The 14,831-nt window shown below is 45.7% G+C and overlaps 1 protein-coding gene across 1 annotated transcript in view; it reads right to left on the minus strand.

Moving 5' to 3' along the window:
• Positions 1-14,115, minus strand: part of lrig1 (leucine-rich repeats and immunoglobulin-like domains 1) — a 29,621-nt gene extending 15,506 nt beyond the window's left edge. The window contains exons 1-3 of the mRNA XM_029150113.3: positions 13,069-14,115; positions 4,068-4,139; positions 3,172-3,246 (exon numbers count right to left, since the gene is read on the minus strand). Coding sequence (XP_029005946.1) covers positions 3,172-3,246; positions 4,068-4,139; positions 13,069-13,271 — 350 coding nt within the window. The 5' untranslated portion in view covers positions 13,272-14,115. The remainder of the gene's footprint in view (positions 1-3,171; positions 3,247-4,067; positions 4,140-13,068) is intronic.
• Positions 14,116-14,831: the final 716 nt, after the last annotated feature.

Here is a 14,831-nt window from a genome sequence, read left to right on the forward strand (position 1 = left end):
TACCAGTCAAAACTACTCAAAGCAAGGTCAGTCTCTCTCTGTAGCAGATGGACACGCACGCACATACACAAACACACACTCATTTACTGGCGTCTGAGAAGAGGAGGGGGTCAACACAACAGTGGTCCACCTGAATAAACAGTGGCCAAAATGGTTAAAGATAAGCCTCACAAGCACGCCTGCGCAAACAAACAAACACACACACACACACACACACACACACACACACACACACACACACACACACACACACACACACACACACACACACACACACACACACACACACACACACACACACACACACAGTGGCTACAGTGAGCATGAGTGGAGGAGGGTGAGGAAGGATGGGGGGAGGACAAAAGGAGTGAGGAGAACGCAGGGGTGAGGTGAGGTCAACAGCTGGTGACCTTTGATGGGAAAAACAGATCAATCTCAAACTGGTGGGAGAGACTGACCTCTCTCACTCGCTCCCTCGCCCCATTATTCTTCCCCGCTCTAACCAAATTCCCTCTCCACTCTTCCTCCCCCCCCCTCCCTCCCACAGCCAGAGTCCAGCTGTGTGCAAGAAACAGATAAAGCCTCAGCGCTCAGCGTTTGAAGTCAGCTCATACAATAGTAGCGTTTATAAAAACTGATTATCATACAGCCAGTGACATTTCTGATAGAATGGGCTGCTTCGCTCTTGTTCCCTTTGATGTCCCAGGGTCTTATTCTATCTTAATTCCACTTAATTCCAAATCTCATTACCCTGCCCTGTTGACCATCTGATTATCAGCAGCCCGGCTCATTTTGACACTTCTTTTGATGTATGGAAAGTGCATCAGGGGTTTACACTAGCACGGCCGACCTCCCGCTTCTAGTGTCATCTCTGGGGGGAGATTGTTCAGCCGATTCGGTCCCGTATGAAGCTGGACAAAAGGAGAATTATTTCATAATCAGTCAATGCAGCAGGCCATATGATTTGTGTCCAATGCTTTTAAAGGGGCGGCTTTGATGTTGGCTGTGGAGGTGATGACTATGATGGGAAAGTTTGTGCTGCTTATGCTGCTGATGTGGCATTCTGGGACATCAGTGGATTCAACAGGTGCATTGTGGGACTGTGGGAGTCTGGCATGTGATGTTTATTTTGTTAGATTAGAAGCAGCAACCTGCTCAGATGGCCTCAGATCTTAATTCTGATTATAATCAAAATGCGACTCGGTGCTGCCCTGATCGTGATTAATGAACCGCCTAAGACCTGCCAAGTCCAGGCTGGGGAACCTGTCTATAAGGGCGAGCTTCAGGAAATCAAAAGCAGGTAAGGGAAAATGACAGTCACATAACTAAAATAAAGAGGTAGGGAAAACCCAAAAGCACTCCACCTCCCTACTCTAAAATACTGTGTTGTCCTCCCACAGGTTATGATCTATGCAAGTTTCAGAATGAGAGCGCTCACAATAGCTTTTGGATGTTAAGATTTTCTTTGTTCTTCTATACACGAGTGCGTGCACCACTGCCAAACCTGTAGTCAGACGGCATTCCAGACCATCTCCAACCAGTGGCACATGAACCACTGCAGTCTGCATTACCTCTGCCCGGGTGCAGGAATTAGGATTACTTCTGAGAATAACCCAAGTCTGGCTCTCGTTTCCTCTACGTCTCCTGAATCATTCCCCTTTCAGCATGTTATGATGTCACCCTGATCTGACATATTCACCTTCCCTCCCTATTCCCCATCCTTCCTCCCCTGCTCACTGTCACCCGCTTGACTGTAAGCCATGTGACTGACAGCTGCAGCTGTGAGTGCTTCAGCAGGCCTTTACTTCAGCTGTGAGGCTTTGTAAAGAGCTGACCCTCCCTCCAGCCTCCACTCCCACCAGGCCCACAGGCCTTCCCCCTAGCAACAGGATTCAAGTCACGCCAAAAAAAGACACCCCGATTATTTGGAGGGGCTGCGACTTGGCACGGTTTGTGCAAGTAAAGGTTAACATGCTCCAATCTGTTTCGCATCAAAAGCGGAGTGGACGGGAATTTGTGCTGATGCCTAAATGTCCAGACAGAAGGAAAAACCTTAAAAACTGCTCAGACCATCTGGAACCATGACACATTTCAGCAGCCAGCTGCGAGTGTTGCCTAATCAGATCATAATTTCCCAATCTTACTAAGCGTCCGCAGCAAAATTTCCCTCCTTAAGTGGAACATGGTCAATTCCAAGAAGCCCAATGACAACACACAGAGATAGATGAGGATGTGACTCCCGGCGTGCCCTGTAAAGGCAGCCCCGGTCAAAGAAACACAAAAACCGCAGCTAATTATTAGCATCGGACTAGCTCGGCAGGGGTTAACTCCCTTTTTTCAGGCTGAGTGAGATGTAAGAATGTTCCCTCGTTACACATGGAGAAAGAATCCTGGCACAGAAGAAAACAACAGTCCACCCTAGAGATGACACAGGTGTCACAACACTGTCGCCGTGTGATGAAAACACTCCCAATAATCTGATTATAGGAATTATGACTAATTTGTCATTGTCATCTGTTTTGCGTGTGCTACAAATACTGAGCACATTCTTGAATCTCAGACTAATAAAGGACATTGTCAGTACAGAGATCATTTGGTGTGATGATGTTAATGAAAGTCTCACCAGCACCACTGGTTTACATTTTCCTTTTTCCCGCTACACGGTGTGGGTGAAAGTGTTAAAATGAGACTGTTGATGGGTCAGCAGATGTACGTGCGCACACGCGCACGCACGCACACACACACACACACCCTTCCCAAATAGGGCAGTAAATCTCCAGTGAGATGCCAGTGCAGGCAGTCCCCGCAGGCACAGTTTCACAACTTGGAGCGACCAAGTTGGAGCTATATACGAGCTGACACTCCAGGCAGGCAGCAGCGCTCACATGGACACACGGACAGCTAATGAGACCAGTCAGCTACTCGACCACATACTAATTGCTCGAGACAGAACTCCATATTTACGCCGACGGAGATTAAACGGAGAGGGACACATTTGAGCCGCTCCTGAGCAGTCGTTAAGTTCACGTTAATGTAGTATCACTTCAGAAATGCACAGGCACACGCATACTTCAGGAGACTATTTTAGGAGCATTTCAAAGAGGCCACTGACCTGGGAATATGGTAACAGAGTCTGGTACCATGCTGAGCGTGAAAAGAGGCGGTACTCACAGGTAGAGCGATACGATCTTGGAGGCAGCCGGTCCTAAATCTGGTATGGAGGTCAGTTCATTGTGGTCCAGCCGTCTGAAAGGGACAAACGCGTGTGTGTTAGAGAACAGAAGTGTGCCCTGAAAAAAAGCAAGGACGCTGAACAGAATGATGTGTTGTCGCTTTTGAGACTTTTTCCCTGGTACTAGACACACTAAATCCCGATCTATGGGAAACGACATAATACCCGCGCCGACACAAAACAATACAAGTCTTTATTTTCAACCTCGAGCGGTTCTGGTATTTCCAGCACACGTCGTTAATGCTAGATGACATGCTACAGCCTTGCCGGGGCTGCCGCACGTGGGCCCACCGCAAGGCTACGTTCAATCAAACCTCGTGTAAATCAAACGGTTTCAAACGCAACTTGTCACGTCTGCCGCAGAGCAACTAGCAAGTCATCCTTTTCAAAACCAAAAATAACACGGGAGTGAAATAGATGTCAACGAGCGTATGACTGGTGACATCTTTGGCAGGCCGAGCAGCCAGTGTGTGTATCATCAGTTAGCTTGTATACGTGTGTGCGTCTTGTGTACTAGCACTGAGTGACACAGAGCCAGGCCCTCTCCTCACCGTATAAAATATTTACAAGGCCAGCGTTGGCCACAGTATCGGGTGGTGGAGGCGAGGCTTAATATAGAAAAGCACTACTTTATGCGCATTTGGACTTAGTTCAAGGCAACTCGTACAGCGATGATGCTGGGAAGTGGAGCGGCATGTTAGGAAGAATTCAATCGCTGATCCAAAGGCGACTGATCTGACCGACAGCAAACAACTAGTGAACTGACTGCAGACTGTCACGGATTAAACACTTTAAACATTAAGCACGTTGAAGATGCTGAAATCAGACGACTTACAGCTCTCTCAAGTTGTGAAGTTTGTCCAAGGCTTCAACATTTATGGTGGTCAGCTTATTGTGGCCAAGGTTTCTGAGAAGAAAAGACAAAGGTAAATGGAATTTAGTTCAAAACATTATCAGATAACAAATAAGTATTAAAAAAACAACTGAAAAACAATATTTTTCATAACATTATTGTCAGTCATTTTTCAATAGTCTCAATAAAGATATAAATCAATAGCAACAATTCTATCTCCCATTTGACAAACAGCCCCATTCATTCACATTAAGTATGCCAGGGAACACTGCAGTACATCAATTCTGCCGGCCTTCAAGGAGGGCCCAGATCAATACTATCGATAGAGTGTCTCTCGCTCCTGGCTCACTTTCCAAACATAACCCACAGGCCATTCATCTGCAGCAGTCAATTTGCACTTAAAGCTAACAGTCTATTTAATAGCTGGCACTTGACTTGTACAAAAGCTTATTAGAGAGCGAGTTGTCCAGTGATATAGCATTACCGCTGTCTGAGAGCAAGAGGAGGGGTGTGTAGTGTATGTGTGTGCCTGAGACACATCTGCATTTCAGATTGGACTTCTCAGGCCATGTGAATCTAATGTACTTCATGCATTAACAAGTGCTATCTCTGACACACACACACACACGCTCGCACACACACCTCCTGCCTGCCTGCCTGGCACGCAGCCTGTCTGTTGGCAGAGAGGAGGCTGTAGTGAGAGTGGCGTTTGTGTTTGTGTGGTGGGGTTAGGCTGGGCGAGACAAAGGGAGCCCACAGCTCTGAGCCGCCTGCCTCCCGCCCATCCGTACTTCTGCCCAGACGAGGGAGACGGCCCAAGAATGTTTCACGGGCCTGCCGAGAGATGGCTGCTGGTTCCCAGAGACTGGGGACGTTTACCTGATACAGCAAAGTCCTCATACTCTTCCTGCCACGGCCAAAAGTCTGCCGCAAGCAAGAAATGGCATTTGATACTGATCTCATGTCAGTGATAATCTTATGTAAATGGTATTATTTCTAGTAACAAAGCTAATGTGGAGATGAGAAGAGCATTGTCTTCTATTGTACACACTCCTCCTTTACGCCTATCAATCTCAATCTCTGTCTCACTTGACAGATTTCCCTTTCTTGTCTTTGGTGCTTGACTGCAGATAATGACAGTCTCCCTCCCCGCGAGATAATAGCAGAGCATGTGTCTGCCCTGCAGGCACAGGACTGACAGGGAGGTGTGCACATGTGTCTGTGTTATGATCATTTACTGGGGCACCTCCCATCATGGCCCTAAATTGCAGTCCCCTGCAACAGGAGGCAATTACCTCGTTATGGTGAAGCTAAGTGAAAAATCACACCACTTTGCTATGGGCCGCCTCTGCCTAAAGGTACATATATTAGGGTGACACACACACACACACACACACACACACACACACACACACACACACACACACACACACACACACACACACACACACACACACACACACACACACACACACACACACACACACACACACACACACACACACACACACACACACACACACACACACGGGTTAGTGCTGTCATCTGGAACAGCAATCAGTCGTTTTTATCAACTTGCATTTGGCAAAAACTAGGTCAAGGAATTTTACTGGGGGACCTTGACTTACAAGCAAATAAAGGTTTATCTAGGAACATTTATCGCAGGCAAGAAGCTCAAAAGGGAAGAACAAAACATGGAACGGAACAAAATGTTACGTTTGCGAGCTAAACCTGCCGCGCTGGTGCTGAAGGTTGCAGCAACATACACAACTGCTCCTTTGTGCGTACACAGGCATGTACCTCTTTCTCAACCAGCTATAGTATTTACACTACTTTTTTCACTCCATCTCTTTTAGCCAGATTTATTTCCCTGCCTATCAGATGAGATAAGCCCTGCTGTGTTTTAACACCTACTGCATGAGATGATAGATAACCCCCGTTTCCATCCCTCCCTCCTGTTGAAACCAGCAGGAGTACAGCAGGGGCCACTTGACCGCTAAGCACAGTTAATGCTTTCCAGAAAGTGACCTTACAATCCCACCGTTTCTGGATGAGATTGCTGAGAGCAGGGATCAGAAGCTTGGACGTCATTGGAGTCAGACAGGAAAAAAGAAACAGCCCAACAACCAGTCAAACTCGAAAAAGGTGCAGAGAATAAACCGGCAGTGTCAGAACCTCAAAAAACTGAGATTAGAGCGTTGATATAGGGACAGGAACTGTGATTAAACATGGCAAACAACACAAAGCAATGTCTCCAACTATTGTATGGTCCAACAAGCTAATACAAAAAGGGCAGGACTGTTTGACATTAGTCAACAGGACAATCAAAATCACCCAACCAGGTACTGAGCAGGCTGTCATTTAATGCTGCACGTGGAGCCTTCTGCAACTGACTAGTGACGGCCTGGTCCCTGTTATCCTACATTCACTTTATTAAATATATTGCAATCAATTACAATTACTATCAGCAAATCAATACAATTAATGGCACAAGTGATCAATAAGCAGGTATTTTATAACTTATATAAAGGAAGTGGTTATATTTGCTTGTTAGATTTAATATTGACTACAAACATAATGCCTGTGACTTTATTGCAACAGAAGTGAGACGACAGCCGAAGGAAGCGCTGGTGTGGGACACGGAGGCGCACTCTGTCCAACTCCACCCAGGCAGCACAACCTGTCATGATTTTTTACATTTTATAGGAAAAAAGATTATTGCTAGCTAGACTAATAATCAGTAAAGTGCTAAATGAGAATGAGACTTCAGCTTCAATCTGTCTCATGAGAGAAAAGAAGATAATGTGACAAACTCATAAAATCCTGCCTGACTAAGCAAAGGCCTGTGTGTCTGCAGTACACCCTCACTGTTGGATCCTGCAGCTGATCTGACATATAAAAAGGCCCTAAAAAATAGCTGCATTATGGGTGCCGTGGGAGTAAAGGGAAACTGGGAGTACAGGAGTGATGTCATCGCTTATGACACTGCCTGTAAGTCAGCGCGCGCCGTGTGTGGGAGAGCTGCGATATGGAGAAGGAAGAAGGGAGCGGCGACTTACACATACAGAGATACATCATCATTATCTTTCCTCATTTCTGTTGTAGATAAATGCAGTGTGAACTTTGCTCGCTGAAAGTGTGAAGTGATGTCAGTGATGAGCCTTGTGTAGACAAAGGACCTTTAATGTGCTCAATTTCAGAGCATCATAAAACTAGTAAAACAATAACCTGTGTGTGTGAGAGGCAGGCAGACACATACACACACACACACACACACACACAGCTCTTCCTGTCATTAAGGGCCAGTTTATAGCCGGGCAACTGCAGTGAGAGTGTACACAAGGCTAACGCCAGCTCCAGGCCACCACTTTAAACAGCAGCCAAATAGAGGAAAGAGAGCGGTTGAAAAGAGCCAGTATCTTATCAAGTTTGACAAGGTTAAAAGCATAAGCTGCCAAATAAGATTTACTGCAGTAATGATAAATGTGATGTGCTACAATCGCGGTAAAAACCGAGTGCGAGGTCTTGGGAGGGAACGGAGACCTCGTGTGCAACATCAGGGAAGCGTACTTCACCATTTGCATTACAGATCCTCATCCTCCACCTGACACGCAGGCACACGCGCATAACAAAGGGCCGACCCGGACTTTGAAATCAGCTCGAAGCGTGACTTCGCGTCTGAAGTTTTCCGAGGCAGGAAGGCGAGCCACATCTTGGAGCCATACGCACCAGGGTTAAGACCAAAAAGAACCCTTTAAATTAGCCGGAGGCACCCGGTGAGCCCATGGATGAGCCTTAAAACGTCGGCCTGGGCTCCGCAGATGACAACAACAGTTCATGTATAAAACTACGTTGTGGTGTGTTGATCTCAATTTCCAATTAGAATTAAAAGTACATAAGCATGACCAAATAATCTGAAAGGATGTGTATTTAGGACCTTGATCTATACTTCAAAGTGAAGAATGAGGAGGTTCATTAGCTCACTCCTCAATACTTTTTTGTTTGTTGCACCAACAGAGGAGTAGTTACGCAGGTGACTCAAATGTCAAAATAGTAGAGTGCTGCTCTCGTTCCAGTCTAGACAGCAAAGCTCTGCTCCTCTTCCTGCTAGTATGGGGTTAAAAACACTAACTGAAAACAGGGCTGCTGTTCAGTGTGGAGAAGCCACTTCACTCCTGTACTGTACCTCTCACACTCACGCTTTCTTTCCTAACATCTTCTCCAGATTCCCAAACTTCTACCAGATGTGGAGAGCTTCGCAGATGATTCATTGATCAGTCCCACTTTGTACACACCAGCTTTGTAGGGGGGAGCTTGGCAACCTGAAATGTCTACACAAAAGGACGATCTATTCTGCTGACTGGATTCCTGCAGAATGACTTGTGGCAGCAGCTGTTAGATTGTCATTAAAGCCGGTACAAGGCCGTGAGCTCATTCCGTATCGTGATATTAATGTCAGACTTTATCTGTTATTAGAAAAAGGGCTCGACCCCAGCTCCTCACTTCTGGTTTGGTAACAGATACGTTTTCACACTGACCGTGACAACAAGAGGAGATTAAGAACATAACATTAAATCGCCGATTCAAATGTCCCTATAAGGAAACAAGACATGGAAATCAACTGATTAAAATCAGTGCCCATGACATCATTGCGCTAAAGCCTTCAAATGACTCAGATTGTTAGTTCCACAGCAGATGCGAGTCACAAAGCTAGCGAAGCTACAACAATAAACAAACTCCGTATCATCACTCCCAATACCACAAGATTACAAGGCTGTGCAGCAAGAATGCCCTGGAAACCGCAAGGGTCTCAGCCCTGCTGTGTGCTGCTGCTGCCGCTCTCCTTTCTGTCCCAGCTGCTGAAATAATCATCGATTTAAGTTTGTGGAGAAGGATTTCTACACTTTTCTATATATACACACACACACACACACAGGTCATTCCTTACATCACAGTTCACTACATGGTAAGTGGGGATGAATGATGGAAACCAAGGGCAAACATACCCCGACTGTAAACTGTATTCTTCATGCTTCCTACAGTAATAATGTAGATAAAGCAATGGGCTAAAACTGTAGAGGCTGTGTGTAACACTATGTGACGTGCAAGCAGACCGTCCTGCAATGCTTCATTTCCTCTGGGTTTCTTCTGTGTGTTGCAACACATGCGACAGTGGTTGAGGTTTCTGACCACTGACAGGACTTGTGCCAACAACTGCAACCAGGCTGAAGGCAGCGGCAGCAGACCATGACATTGACAAAACACTTCCATGCGGTGGGCGGCACTCCCACCCCACCACACCCTTATTCCCACCCGGGCCAGGTGTTCTGCTGCTTCACCCTCCGAACCAGTCCACCTCCAGCCAGCTGAGCTCCCAGTCCCTGATGGGAAACCACCAACACAAACCCATTTCCTGATGGCAGAAGCCAAAACCAACTGTTGGGGGTGGTGTTTACCAATACGGATGTACTGTGAGGTTTAAGGCTACAGTTTGGGGTTTAGATGCAGCTCCGTGTTTGGCGTTCACCAAGCATTACGACCGACACGTCGAGAAACTTGGGAAACCACTTGAGAAACGTTTAGTGCCACACAGGACTGCGCTTTTTCTTGCCTTTTAACCCAGTTGTTGAAGAACATTGACGCTTAAAATACAAATACTGTAAAAGCTGCAATAATACGAAACAAAAACAAATGTGTAGCGTCTCGCATTAGAAAAGTTGGAGAGAAACAGGCACCACATGTCTGTTTTTATCTCTAGCCAACCCTAGAGATTGTAGCCAAAATTAGTAATGCCCATGCTTTCATTTAGTTGCAAAATCCCATTAGGCCAGTGGCACTGTGGGTAAAAATGCTTTTTATACACATTACGGTGGCCGCAAACAAGATAAGGCACCACTCCTGAGAGAGAAAATGTGACTGTGTGAGAGCAAACTTGCTTTAAACGTTATTAGGTGATTCATCAATCAGAAACAATGGACAAATATCAGAGACTGGAAGTCAGTGTGTTAAAACTTAAAAGCCGTGATGTAAAACAGTAAAAGAAATGAAGCTGTATCCAGAAGGGACAATACTGCAATAAATTGTTATACAGTGATAAAAGTATATACATTTGTGTATAAGATACGGTTGTTTTCCTTTTGGGAGTGAATCCCACAAATAATCACACATTTTCTCCCAGCGCCAAATAATCCCACAGTCCATCTCTCTGCGTCGCCAGGATGTGCCAACATGTCAGCTTCCCCAAAAACCTCATCAAGGCCACTTTCCCACAGGGGACCATTATAATCAGGGTTCTGAAGAGAGATTATTTTGACAAGTGGGAAGCATTAGGGGTTCTTTCTATGCCTAGAGCCACGGGACTACTACTGATGGATAAACTGCCAACGCGTACCCTCAAGCCACCCATCTTCTCTGGACAAACAGTCATCAGCGTTTCCAAAATTAACCTACAGGGTACAACCGACTAAAACAAAGCGATCTCTGAGTGGAAGGTGCCAGGCATAAAGAAGCACATTTTATTAATAAAACATTACAATATTATACACAGTATAGTTCTTGTGCAGAGATGTGATGACTTATTTAGATTAATGCACTATTTAGGAAACCCAGTGCCAGTGGACTAGTGTGTCTTTGTATTTTAAGAGCTACATAACAGCACCATCATTCTTCACCAGAACAAAAGACTGGCAGATCTCCACTACTTTTAAAACCAACTTTATCCACTCAGTGTCAATCTTAATTTCTGCCTGCAAAGCAGAGTCTGCAAACGGTTCATGTAGATACACGACTAATTGCGAACATTATTCGTTTATTGACACCCACCGTTAAAGGCCTCGCTACCACCACTGTGGAGTTACCTCCCTGGGGCAAACACAACAGAGACGCTGATTTCTCTTGGCTCCGATGCCTGAAGGGGAAATTGAACCGACAAATGCAATGTGCAAACTGTAGTCAGGTATACTGACTGGATAAACTAGGCTATTGAACTCTATTATAACCCTCACTAAAGGCAATTTGTTTTTCTGAATAGCACGGTTTTACTTACAGTGTGTGTGTGAATGCAGACACCCACAGGCAGCAGCGCAGTACAATAACTTTCAAACCACAACACAAAAAGTAATCTCCCACTCGAGTGGACAAGATTTGGCGTAATGGGATCACGTTGAGCCACAAGTGAAATTGTCCATACTTGTCTTGTAGGGTTTACAGTAATCATCTTCTAATCTGGCTCATTTACAGACCCCGGAGGAACTGAGCCGGTTCTCTTTGACATACCTGCCAACATACAGTGCAGTGACTATCTTGAGTGTTATGGAATTACACAATCTAGGTGTTTTAAAAGATAACTCAGCGCCATAAAGCTATTCCTTTTGAAAGCAACAATGCTCGAGTCCTTAAATCTTGACCGATAAGGTTTGGCTGAGATAAAAGTAGTGCCGGAGAGAAGGAGCTCACGCAGAACCCTATCTTTACACAAACCAAAAGGTTTGGAGCAGCTGTTTGGGCTGGGACATTTGTCCCACAGTGGATGTCCGTTGAGGACGGAAGGAGTGTGCGTCTGCGTGTATGCATGACAAACGGCATCTGCACTTGAACTTGGCTGAGTGGTGCTTCGGGGGAATGAGGGTCCCTGAGCACAAGTGCTGTTATTCATGTTTTAAGAGAACTTTTAAAAAAGTTGCATTCCTCACCTCCCTGGGGATTATAATTTGCCTAACACAGGAACCTGGGAGCCAAAACGGTCTTTGGTCTTTAACCCCGCATACCCAACACCACACACACACACACACACACACACACACACACACACACGCAAACGGATGCTGAAAACTCTAAAACAAGACGCCTAATTGTCACTGGTGATTCACAATTGCCACTGGACATAGTGGTTGTGGTGGGAGCCAAGATGTTGATTGGAAGGACAAAGACTAGTGTTGTGTGTAAATAAACTGTGTCATTCAGCCTGATGAGTGCTGAACGTCCCTAAACATTGTAGGATGTTTCATAAAAATGTCACAAATTGGCTTATTTCCTAAACGAGCTGGCACACAGGGGCCGTTGTCAGATTCACCCCGAGGAACGAATGCCTAAATGACTAAGGATTTAATTTAGGAACTATGGCTGGCAACACAGAAAAGTAATTAGGATAATACCTGTCATAAATCTGGATGAATAATGCAGAGGGATATTTGTTATGACACATTTGAATCTATTTGTTCAAAGATGAATGTAAACTTTGAAAGCTGTGTTACAACGCACGTTTCCAGCCTCCATGTACCAGAAACATGATGGTGGTTAAAATTCCGCATATAATCACCAGCGGCGGGCTGTGATGTGACATTTTAAAACTGAATTTCACCTTAAATGACACACGTCAGGTGAAATTTATAAGAAAAAGCTCGTGACATTTCAGATTATCGTTTTGAATTTAAAGGCAACCTACAGAACTTTTATTGCATTCTTGGCTCGTCAACCAAGAAAACTCATTCCAACAGGCTGCCAAGCATAGAAAATAGAAAACACCTTTAGAATGTCCCTCTCTCAGTTCCACAAAAATATTTTAAAAATCCTTTTTAATTAGCAGACTTTATGAAACGCAGGTGAATGTGCTGTGTAGTTGGTTCAGTTCAAAGGTTTGGCTCAGGGGAACGTAACGCAGTGACGCACAGTAACCTCTGATACGAGCAGGGAATAACTACGGTCTCACTCACAGACACACACGTCTGGCTTTTATAGCTGCAAGATAATTATTCAACTTTTTGAGCAACAACCACAAGAATCCCTTTCAGACGAGATTCCTGGAAAGAAAGTCGCATCGAGGGATCCGCGCCGCTTTACGGCGACGCGTGCGTGCGCGCGCTGCCGCAGACCAGAGTTTCTGAGCTACACATTTCATAATTGCACTTTTACGCTCTCCACAAACATCGTAACCTGTTATGGGCCGGTCAATAAATAGGTTAGAGCCACTAAGCGCTGTACTTACAAGGAGACGGTGCGGGCGGGCAGGTCCGGAGGCGTAGCTGTCAGCTCCAGGTTGCTACAGTCCACCGAGTCCCCGCTGCACGTACAGTTCTGGGCACAAGGCAGGTCTGAACCGGACCCGTAGCGGCTCAACAGTTCAAGTGTCAAAACTAAATAAAAAATACACCGGGAGGCATATTCAAATTGTCCCAGGGACGCCGCCATTTTGTTTCCAGTTTTAATAGCGCAACCGCTGAGCTCTGTCCTCGTAGCCACAAACTGAAATATTAAAGCAGCGTCGGAAACACTGGATTCTTTTGTGGCGCATTAAGTGTCTCGTTTAAGCGCGGAGGCTACGAGAAACGGGCGAGACGCACTTTTCCATCCTAATTGGAGTCTTTAAGGGCGCGCGTGCGCCCGGTGCAACTTTCTCCTCCGTGTCCCGTGCGGACTCAGAATTAAAGGTGATCCGCAGACGGACCGGTGAACGCGGGCTAACGTTACTGCCAACGTCAGTGTCGCCCCGGACTTAATTTTAAATTGCAGGCGTGTGTCCATAAAAGGATGAAAACTAGTTTCTCCATTGAACCTCTGCCGCTGGTGACATGTTTTGCAACGTGTAGCCGCGAAACGATAAAGGACACGGTGCGTCCCAAAATAACTTGGATGAAAAACAAGCGCGGCGGCAAAACAAACTTGATCAGGCCGTGACTCCTGGAAGTGCGAGGAAAATGTCCACGACGAAGCTAAAGGTGCGATGAAGGAGTTGGGATCCGCGGGAACAGTGGCGATAACTCCGGCGCTCGTGCGTCAGGGGGAACGTCCAAACCTCCACAGCGCTTAACCGCCGCGTCCGAATAAATCCAACTTTGAAATGAAACCCTCGGTTCGTCCCAGAAGAACTCACCCAACAGCTCACCAGGTGCAGTTTGCGGCCACAAAATCTCCACGATCTGATTAATAGCAAAACACAACCCCCCTCCTTCCGACCGTGCAGCACCACCATTAGTTTTTTTCCGTTTTAGATTTACTTTTCCTTTTTTTTCTGTCTCCCCGCTCCGTAGTCCCACGTTGGATGCACAACAGCAAATCCAGGGACCTCCCACGTGTCACCGCGATTGGCCGCTGTGATTTGACAGACGGCCCGCGTCCTGTTGTGATTGGTCGTCACTCGTTGTCGGCGTATCTCGAAGTTGAAGGGCCCCTGGGCGGCCGTCACTCAGCGGTTGTTGGCCCCGCCCATGTTTCCCACCCCGGGGTGTGAAACCGCACCACCTCCTCTCACTCTCACTGCTTCTTAAAGAGACAATCACCGACATCAGGCTCTCTAATCGCATTATAACAAGCCATAATAACATAATTGGTTTGAAAGCCCAACAAACCCGCTGAAAGTGTTATTTAGCTCGACTCAAGGCAAGATTTAGTTGTAAAACAAAGCATAAGAAGGGGAATCACACCAAGTACACACAGGCTGTTCCAGTGAATTTTCCACCGTTCACCCGTTGATTTTATCTCAGTGAGCGGTCACATTTTTATAACGAATGCTATTTTTTTAAACTGAAGCTTTTTGCACGTGAATGAAGTTTAAAAATGAAAGTTAAAATAAAGTTTTTTCTTCTGGTTTTACAGGTATTGCACAGGTAGCACAGTTCGTTTTGAAAGTAATTGCTGTTTAAGAATTACAGCTTTAGATAGTTTTCACTTATTAATATATTATGGTTTATGGAGTTGTTTTATAATTTCTTATATAAATTTAATACATGGATTTAAATTCCCTACAGTCCT

Source organism: Betta splendens, chromosome 5, assembly GCF_900634795.4.
Source record: "Betta splendens chromosome 5, fBetSpl5.4, whole genome shotgun sequence".
Taxonomy (NCBI): domain Eukaryota; kingdom Metazoa; phylum Chordata; class Actinopteri; order Anabantiformes; family Osphronemidae; genus Betta; species Betta splendens.